The sequence below is a fragment of the Salvia splendens genome, unplaced genomic scaffold (assembly GCF_004379255.2).
Source record: "Salvia splendens isolate huo1 unplaced genomic scaffold, SspV2 ctg391, whole genome shotgun sequence".
Lineage (NCBI taxonomy): Eukaryota > Viridiplantae > Streptophyta > Magnoliopsida > Lamiales > Lamiaceae > Salvia > Salvia splendens.
Window position 1 is genome coordinate 1 of NW_024599039.1, and position 10,110 is coordinate 10,110.

General features: G+C 34.1%; 1 protein-coding gene across 3 annotated transcripts; it reads left to right on the forward strand.

Annotated features, from left to right (window-relative positions):
* Positions 1-4,192: 4,192 nt before the first annotated feature.
* Positions 4,193-7,350, forward strand: LOC121790028 (dual-specificity RNA methyltransferase RlmN-like). 3 transcript variants are annotated; one of them, XM_042188330.1, is made up of 8 exons: positions 4,193-4,541; positions 5,080-5,190; positions 5,297-5,431; positions 5,931-6,035; positions 6,240-6,409; positions 6,526-6,625; positions 6,713-6,939; positions 7,119-7,350. In XM_042188330.1, exons 1-7 carry the CDS (start codon positions 4,281-4,283, stop codon positions 6,929-6,931), a joined length of 1,101 nt encoding a protein of 366 aa, XP_042044264.1. In that variant the 5' UTR covers positions 4,193-4,280; the 3' UTR covers positions 6,932-6,939; positions 7,119-7,350. The 3 variants fall into 3 exon arrangements, with proteins under 3 accessions (XP_042044264.1, XP_042044266.1, XP_042044265.1); XM_042188332.1 differs by having other exon boundaries at positions 7,153-7,350; XM_042188331.1 differs by having other exon boundaries at positions 7,161-7,350.
* The last annotated feature ends 2,760 nt before the right edge of the window (positions 7,351-10,110 follow it).

The window sequence follows — 10,110 nt, forward strand, 5'->3', positions numbered from 1 at the left end:
ATTGAATTGGGCCTATCGTTCAAATCATTGAATTTGTTTTAGTCTATTTTCTAGGGTGGTGTTGGATATCCAAAATAAAATAAATATAATTTAAGATTGAGTTGTGAGGGTTAATTATGACTAGTTATTCCATGATTATCTATTTAGGATTGAGTTGACTAATTGAATCTCATGAATCAAACACACTATATATTTAATCTTGTAACAATTTTGCAACCAAAAACTCCCTAGGATTACTATAAAAATGTAGTGACTCGATACCGACTGAAATAATATTAAAACCCTCAAAAATAAAATTAATGTTCTAGAACTAAACTATTGTATGGTCTAGGAGTTTGAAAGATACTTTTATAGTTGTATATTTATAGAGGTTGCTATCTCCACTTATGTAATTGTTTCAACGTGTTTCTCGTGGGTATTAGTCATGAGACTGACATCTTTTACTTTTGGTAAAATGTCAGATTAAGTAAAGATAAGCCTAAAATATATACAACTTAGGTGAACAAATAATCGTGTAAAACGTCATTTTTAGTCATTCTTTTCTTTAAAATTTACTTTGACTCTTTCATAGTTCTATTATTTCCTTCAAACAAGTTGATTTTTTTTTTAATTCAGAGCAAAGGAATGTATATCGTATAGCAATCACAACAATCACCAACGACTATCATTCGTCCAAAAAAAACTGAATTTCAAACTCATTTAATATTATTTGTCCGCTAATAAATATTTCATTTTTATGTATTGGAGTTTTAAAATTTTGTTTGACTTTATAAAAAAATAATAATCGAAAAAGTTAGTTGAGTTGAGTCGTATTTTTGCAAATTAATTTTATAATAAATAGTGAGCTAGCGAAATGTGAAATCAAACGGCAAATTGATGGAGTAATTCTCGAAGCTCATCATAAAATTAGAATGATAAGTTAATTTGCCCGCACGGGCTTAACTCAGTTGGTTACTGGGTGGTAGATTGTCCCTAAGCAGACAGGATCGAATGCTGGCAGCCGCATGTGGGAGTTTTCACCACTGTGGTGGCTCCTTGTGTGCTGGTTACCAGTGTAAGTTCCTCCACCTAATGGGCCGCTGAGGTACCGTGTTTGAACCCCTCCATAGCGATGTCGGGCCGGGTTATGGGGGCGCCTGGGGTGAGCGAATCACCTTTTGTCCCTTAGAATGATAAGTTAATCATATGAGTGTGAGTGTGACATATCAACTCTTTTGGTCGTACTACTATTATTATATTACTCTCATTCACGATGGCGTACGTGTATGGAAGAGGTTGAGAGGAGAAATCACGTTCTCCACCTGCCCAATTTATTGAAATCGATAGTAGGATAAGTAATTACTTGTGCACTTTGTTAGTCAAAAATATATACTCCTCCGTCTCACTATAGTTAATTAATGTGTTTTTTAGGTACAATAACTCAAAATTCAAACCTGCATTTTCCCCCTTAACGATCGAAACTCCTCTCAACGATCTTAAGCAGGATTGCATAGATCTTATCCCGGGCCCTCTTATAAGCTTCGTCCTCGTCTCCATTATCAATCTAGTCTCAGCTACATCGTGTTCGAGATTCAAAATCTTGTCCATGAATGGCTGCAGGTCGTCTCCTTCTGCTAAAGGAACTGCGACATCGTGCTGTAATACGAAAGAGATGGATAAGATAATTGCGAAAGTTTAATAGATTATAAATTGTGGTTCATCACCCCAAAGAGTTGAGCAATCTCTTCGAAATGCAAGCCACTTGAAGAGCATCGCCAGATCACATCCTGCGCTTCATCAACAACCACTCTGTTTAAAAATTATGAAAGCAATAATATATGTTAATGGATTACCTTTCCATGAATGATTATATTTGGTGAAAGAGAGGCCCATGATATTCTAGCTTCTGCCCCTTTTCGATCACACACCACATTGAGTTTTAATAATACCGTCGGACCGGGATGTGGGGCCCTTAGGGTTAGGGTCTCAACTTTTTTTTGTATGAATAATATTTGATGGTACGATTTGCTATTATTACTTTTAGGCCCATGAAATGTTGGGTCAGTATTCTCTATATACCCTTATCTCAAAGAGACTACATCGAAAACTTCACATTAATTTAAACACAAACTTTTAACAAATAATGTTAATATAATCTATAAAGGAAAATTCTAAACACAGAGGTAATAAAATGTTTTCCCTAAATTAGAGAGACACTTGTCTTGTGCGCACATCCGTGTTTTGGTCACCAAATTATTAGATGGGAGATTCAGTGTCCTACAATATAAATCTCTATGAGTGTAAATCATTTTATAATGAATTATAAATTTGTTTTTAAAATATAATTTCGATCTTAAACTTGTCACGAATAAAAAAAATCTACATAAATTTTGTTTAAGGTATAACACCACATCAAATATCAATTAGTGGGTGGAAACTGGAAACATTATAACCTTGTTATACAAATCAAAGGAGTAGTTGTTCTTGCTGCTTGACTTCAATTTTGCAACAACAATGTAATTTAACACCACATGTCACAATAACTTTATTTAATTCACAGGCACCATTTAAATCAATGGGCTAAACTGCTACCACTTATTTTATGATTAGTGCGTTCCAACTGATTTCAAATTAAACATCTATTTTTTAAATTAATTTACTAATTTCGGATATTGTATAGTTCCATGCAGTTTCATAAAAATGGAAAACACACGTTTTAACATCCTGTGTGCGTGGGAACGTTTTCTGGTCTAGGTCACGTCTGAAATCCTATTTTATACACTATAATAAAATATACTCCATGTAGTGATATAATTTTGAAGAGTTGTGAAACTCATATAGTAATAGCTATCACTCTCTCCGTCCCTCTATAATAGAGACGTTTATCTTCAACGCGATTTAAGAAAAGTTGTGTTAACTGAGTTAAATAAATGAATAATAAAGTAGAAAAGAAAAAAAATAGTGAGATGAAGAGAGAATAAACTAAGAGAGAGTAAAGTAAGAGAGAAGAAAAGTTGATGTTTTTTGCCAAAAAAGGAAACGACTCAGTTACAGTGGGACAACTCCCACCCAAAAAGGAATACGACTCAGCCACATATTGGAGGCTTCTCCTCATTCCTGTGCTGGAAAGGGATTGGGGCATTACGGCCAAATCTCACCCAGGGCTTGATTGGATGAAGATGAAATGAAAACAGTTGGATTGGTCTTGTTATTTTCTTTTTTTCTTTTTAATTAAATGTTTTTGTTATGTACTACTCCACTCCCTATCACAATCAAGCTAAGTGTACAATTATTTATTTATCACGTTTATGATTCTTCCGAGCCATTGAATTTTAAATAAATTTTTTTGTTCCGCAATGTTTAAATATAGCTAATTTTTTACTTAATTAGTTGAGGACAAAATATGTAGGAGAATGATTCATTTTTATACCAAAATCAATAGATTTTGTATGTGGGATACAAATATGCAAAAGATCATGAATTTTAACTTTCCCGTTTAAATGCAAAAAGAAGAGATGATTGAAAAAAAATGTTAAAATTATTGTATTAGTAAAAGTTTTGAGATTGATCATAATTGAAGTTCACCAATAAAATAAATACTGTTTTTAAAATATGCCAGCCAGGTACATCAATTGAATTTGAAGAATACGTCGCCATGAAAAACTGACACTGTTCTTAGAAATTTTTTTATTTATAATTTTTTTAAATTAATGGAAAATATCTAAATTCACCCCTTAAAACAATATGTCTTTACTTAAGTATTTTTCAAAATTAAAAAAAAATATTGGATTAAGTTCTGACCAACTTTATTGGATTGTAGACTATTTTGCTGAGGTTTATTAGGGTAAAATTTTATATTTGTAATTATTTAACCCCGACTCTAGTAATTGATTTTTCACTCTTTATGTATTTTTTCTCATTATCGACTTTTATTTTTGGAATTTCAGTGACTAATACCTGTGCAGTTTGTTATTTTATTTTCTCGTTTTTCTTTTCTAAGTTTGAAATATGTTTCAAAGTATTCATGATTTTTTTCTATTTTTTATTTTTCGAATAAACTTTTTCTACTTTTTTTGTAATTAAATGAAAAATTAATCCGCATTATTCAGTAATATTTAGTACTACTCCACTATTTTAATTCAAAAATAAATAATTAGAAAAAAATTTAAATATGATTTTTATCCATCTTTTTTCCAATTCTTAACGTCAAAAATATTCTGCCACTACTTGAAAATTTGCATATTCAAAGAAATACACTGAACAAAGATCGCAACCCTAATTTAACGAACTAGCGCCGGCCGATGGCGTTCAAATGGAAATCGGTGTTCGACGTTGCCGCCATTAAATCCGATTTCGAGGTAGCCGGTTTAAACCCTAACTTCATTCCCCAAATCTGGAAACACGTCTTGAAAAATCCTGATTGCCGATGGGATGATATCCCTTCTCTGCCCTCCGCGGCTTACCATCTCCTCGATTCCAAGTTCAAACCCTCCACTTCTACTGTCCATGCCGCCATAGATTCTTCCGACCTCGTCACCACTAAGCTCCTCATCAAATTGCAGGTAACTGCCATCAGTTTTGTTTAATTTGCTTTTTTCTGAACTCTTCTGCTTATAATCTGTCGGTGGTCTCTTGTGATTGTATATTTCGGTGGTCTCTTGTGATTGTATATTTCGATGAACAGAATGAGGAAAGCTTGCGTCTTTTCCTTGTTTGTCTAAATTGCTGGTTTTGAAAAGTAATTGAGGTCAAATCCATGGGTTGTAAGAATCAGTGCAACGCATCAATGCTAGTCTGAAGAGACTAGAACTTTAGTATTCTCTTATGTGAATGAAATTTGTGTTATGGAATTGTGATTGCGTTTGTATATGCTGTTATAGGCCTTGTTGGGACAAATCTTTGGTGTTTTCGGTCTATGTTTTGTTTGAAAAAACTGAGAATGAAAGTACTGAATTATAAGAAGAATCTACCTTGGAACGGGATATGTTCGGTTATATTTTTTAGTAGAACATAGCCTGTATTACATGACGGTTTTTGGTAACATTTTGTTGGTTGGTTTAGATGCATGAATGACCTTTGGTTCCATTTTGTTGTTGCTAGAATGGAGAATTTGTAGAGGCTGTGATAATGAGATATGATACTCGACTGGGTAAATATGATGGGAAACCTCGTCTTGGTGGTCCTAGGTCAACCTTGTGTGTATCCTCTCAGGTAACTATCGTGGAACATGGAATCACAAATTTATAAGTTTCCTACTCTTTGTGCAGCTGAACATTTCTATATAGCAATAATGTTTATCAATTTATTGTTATTGTAGGTCGGGTGCAAGATGGGTTGCAATTTTTGCGCAACAGGAAGCATGGGATTTAAGAGCAATCTGACGTCGGGGGAAATTCTGGAACAGTTAGTTCATGCATCTCGCATATCAGCTATACGCAACGTTGTCTTTATGGTATAAACCTTTTAAAATAACACATGTTAGCATCGCACTGAATTGTTTAGTGCTTTACTAGTAACTAACTGTTAACTCGATATCTCCTGACTTTCATGTGGAGGAAGTAACTGGTGGTATTTTGAAGGACGCTCAGAATTGTATACAACGATTGATTATAATGATTAAGAAGCAAATGAAAAGACATAAAATCTCAAGTATAAACAATTGGAGACAAAACAAGTACTTGTTCTTAATAAATCATTACTGGGTTAAGCAAGCAGCGTTTTGAGTTCTCTGAAGTTGAGTAGATTATGCTAAAATGTTTGTATGAAGTACCATGTAGACTAACTTTACCTTTCTGCAAACTGCAACAATGAGCTCAGTATATTGCTTTAGTTATGTTCTTGCTTATCCATCAAAAGTCAACGAAGATCATTCCATTTGTAATAGCTGTGATTGTTGTGTGAGCTCAAGTTTGAACTGATGTCATTTTTATATCATTATTTGTTGTGAGCAGGGAATGGGAGAACCTCTAAATAACTACTCGGCAGTAGTGGATGCTATCAGAGCCATGACAGCTTTTCCTTTCCAGCTGTCTCCCAAGAAAATTACTCTCTCAACGGTGCATACTATTTATTCTCATGATCAATGTCTTTCATGTTTATCTTATTTTGTAATACTACCTATTTCCGGATCTCTTGGTTATTTTTGCACTGGGTTAGCTCCACAAAGTTTCTCATAATTTGCATGGGAAGTGACAAATTGACTCGGTTATTTGTTAGGCACCATTTTGCTTGATTTTAATTAATTGCTAAATTGTGCATAGGTTGGCATAATACATGGTATTAACAAGCTGCAGAAAGACATGCCAAACTTGAATCTAGCAGTCTCACTGCATGCACCAGTTCAAGAGATCCGCTGTCAGATTATGCCTGCTGCTAGGGCTTTCCCTCTGGAAAGATTAATGAATGCACTACGAGAATATCAGACTAGCAGGTGTCATTTTTTCTTTGGCGTGCATGCCAGTTATTGAATTTTCCAACCTCTCATGACCACCTCATTTTTCATTTTTATTAGAGATGATTAGAGTAACTCATTCCGTTTTTCTGTAGTCAGCAAAAGATATTGATCGAGTACATAATGCTCGACGCTGTCAATGATGAGGAGCAGCACGCTCACCAGCTTGGCAAACTGCTTGAGACATTGCAATCGGTAACCTTCAAAGTGCTAAGTTGCAATATCTGCCAATTTTTAGAGGTCTCATCCACAACTCTAATGCCAGTCTCTGATTTCACGCAGGTTGTAAACTTGATACCTTTTAATCCGATCGGTTCTTTAAGCTGTTATAGTACCAGTGATGATCATAAAGTTGTCAAATTTCAAAAAATACTTAGAGGCACTTACAACATCCGTACAACAATTCGTAAGCAAATGGGCCAAGACATAAGTGGAGCATGCGGCCAGCTTGTAATAAAAAAGCCAGATATCTTAACAGACATTGAAGATCTCCGTATTTGATTTTCCAGGTCAGATCATTTGAGTTCTTCTTTCATACACACTGATGAAGCATCATTAGATTCAGAAACTATTTCTGTTGGCCTTCATAAACTTCATGATCCGAACTTTAACTTGCTTCAGTTTACGTGATAATGCATATCTAGACATCAGTTTTGATCGCATTCACATTTGCTCGTCTTTCCTATAGGACTGCCTGATGTTGATATGGATTACTTGACTAGTGACACAGGACAAATACACGATCTGGGTGCTTTCGAGCTGTGGAGTAAGGCATAGCCTATCAAGAGTTAACTAGGTCGAAATCATTCCATGATCGATAGGTCGATTATCAGTAGGCAATGTATCAAAAGCTTTCTTACTATCCCATTGTTCTCCTAGTTATAGGTCATATCATAATCAAGCCATTTCATTTTATTTGCCGCAATAATCTTATTTAAATCATACTTGTATCTTCTTGTTTAATCTTCATTGGATATAATGTAAACGACAAGACGATTAATTTTTTGAAAGAGAGATCTGTTTACATCAAGTAAATAAATAGTTGATGTTTGAGCTAGTAAAAGTTTAAGAGATAACCAAGGGTTGGAACTTAGAAATATACTCCACTTGCTATGTTAAATACTTCTTTGTTATTTACTTTAGCAAAACATGGAATGTACATATGTATACCATTTAACTTGCACCAACATAATATAAATTGCGAAAATCATGTTTTTTTCGTAACTTATTTAAAATAAATTGCACCACCAAGATATTTACTTCACTATATTTTTCGTATTACAATTACTGAATATATATTTTGACCAATTTTTTTATTTACATTAAAATTAAAGAAGTGGACATATAATGAATAGATAATAAAGTAAAACAGACTAAAATGTATGTTTATAACGCCAATCCTAACACTTCAAAAGCCTCATATTATATACTACTAGTATTAACACCCGAGCTATGCACGGGACATAAGAGTTTCAAATAATGAATATAAAATATAAAAAATATATAAAAAATAAGAATTGAAAGCAATATGGAGATTTAAAAAAACATAAATGTACTTATCTTGTCTCACTCAAAATAAAGAATTTACTACTCCCCAGTGAATGAAACATTTATGCAATTTTAATTTATAATCTAAGTGAAGTAAAAACAATAAAATTAATGACAAAAATAAGATGTGTGACTAATGATCTAAGAGTATGAATTAATTAGAATAAGATATACAAATAAAGAAAATATGTGTGAGTAAAGATGTTTATTGAAAGTGCAATTCAAGTCATTAATCCAAATAAAAGGTAAATTAATATATAAATTTAATAGTTTAATTTATAAAAAATTAATTTGAAAAAAATATATGGAATATTAAACATATCCACATTAAATATATGAATAATTTAAATCATATAAATTTAAAACTTCTTTGAGAAGTCAAGTTAGAAAATTTGTATTATCCAATAATCACATTTTAGTTGACTGTTTATTTCTTTCTTTTAATTTCAGACCATAGTGATGTGAATCAAATTGTACATTTTTATTCCCCTAACTTTACATGATTTATATAGTTTGATGTTTGCAAAAGTGTGTTTTATGGTGTAGGAAGAGGAGTAAATGGTGAAACAAAGAAGGAAGCTCGGAGGGTGAAAAGCTGTGCAGAAAGCTCTCAAAAGTGGCCACCCGGCCGGGTTAATTTCATGCCCAATAATTCACCCGGCCGGGTGATTTTCGCGAGGTATGGAAAGTCCAGGAGGGTTTGATTTCAAGTCACCCGGCCGGGTGAATTTTATGCCCATTAATCTACCCGGCCGGGTGGATAAAGTATAACTGCAATATTGCAGTTAAAGGAGGGATGAGAGAGAGAGAGTGATTGGACGTGAGGATTGGAAAAAGGAAAGAAAAAAGAAAGGTGGGGGGGGGGGGGTTAAAAAGAGGTGTCAGGTGAGTGGACGTTTTTTGGGAATTGGGAGAAAGTTGACGGCTGGAGGAGAAAAAGGGAGAAAGAGAGGAGGAAGAAAAGGAGGAAGAAATTCCGACCAACATTCCGACGATCCGACTCCAAATCCCAACTCCACTCAACGAGAGCTTGAATCATACGGTTTTAATTGCAAAATTCACCATGTGTATAGGCTAAGCTCTCTATGTTGCTCCAAGTTGTTATATAGGCTTTGTATGAATGTTTTCACACCATTGAAATCATATGTTTGTGTCCTACAATGTGCTTAATTTTATTCACTATGTTTTTGGCTAATGATGTAGTGATGTTAATTCCTTTGCTATCGTCTCTTTAACATAGCTTAGGATTGATCGTTTGTTGGTATGCTATCGATTTAGAACTGTTCAGGGGATAAATTGATAGTGGATTAGGTAAGTGATTATAGTAGACGACGTTCATTCCCGCGCATCTGCAGGAATTAAATGTCGTTGAAAGTTGGTTCATGGAACAAGTGTTCAGCTGACTGTGAACTATACGTCGTAGACATGTTCAGTGCACGCGATTAGGTTGATAATTTTAATCCCGTCGTATGTTTCGTTGTAAATGGTGTAAAACAACGCAAGCTTAGAGAACAAATTGGAGTGACTTCTTTTTCTCGTGTTAAAAATCTCATTTTAGTAGCTTAAATTAGTTAACCATCTCAAAATCAAAACAAAATCTTTATATGCTTTGTGTAGTCATATTAAGTGTAAGCAATCTTGCCTCCCTGTGGATCGACACTTGAAATACTACTACGATACTGTATTCTTGCAGTAGTGTAGTATTATTAGAGTTAAAATAATTGAACTTGATAATCTTTATACATTGATTAAGAACTCTAAAATATCACATCAAGTTTTGGCGCCGTTGCCGGGGAATCAAATTGTACATTTTTATTCCCCTAACTTTACATGATTTATATAGTTTGATGCTTGCAAAAGTATGTTTTATGTGTAGGAAAAGGAATGAATGGTGAAAAGAAACAAGGAATGAAGCTCGGATGGTGAAAAAGTTGTGCAAAATTTCCAAGTTGACAGACCGGGCAGAAAGTGCTCAAAATGAGGCACCCGGCCGGGTATATTTTATGCCTAATAATTCTACCCGGCCGGGTATGATGTTCAAAATACGAAAATTCCAGGAAACTGTCAAAATTGGCCACCCGGCCGGGTGAATTTTATGCCAATTAATTCCACCCGGCCGGGTTGATTAATTT

Coding starts and splice junctions, on each gene's coding strand:
- LOC121790028 (XM_042188330.1), top strand. CDS start 4,281: ATGGCGTTCAAATGGAAATCGGTGTTCGACGTTGCCGCCATTAAATCC. Junction 5,432..5,930: donor TACGCAACGTTGTCTTTATG/GTATAAACCTTT, acceptor TGTTGTGAGCAG/GGAATGGGAGAACCTCTAAA. Junction 6,036..6,239: donor AGAAAATTACTCTCTCAACG/GTGCATACTATT, acceptor AATTGTGCATAG/GTTGGCATAATACATGGTAT.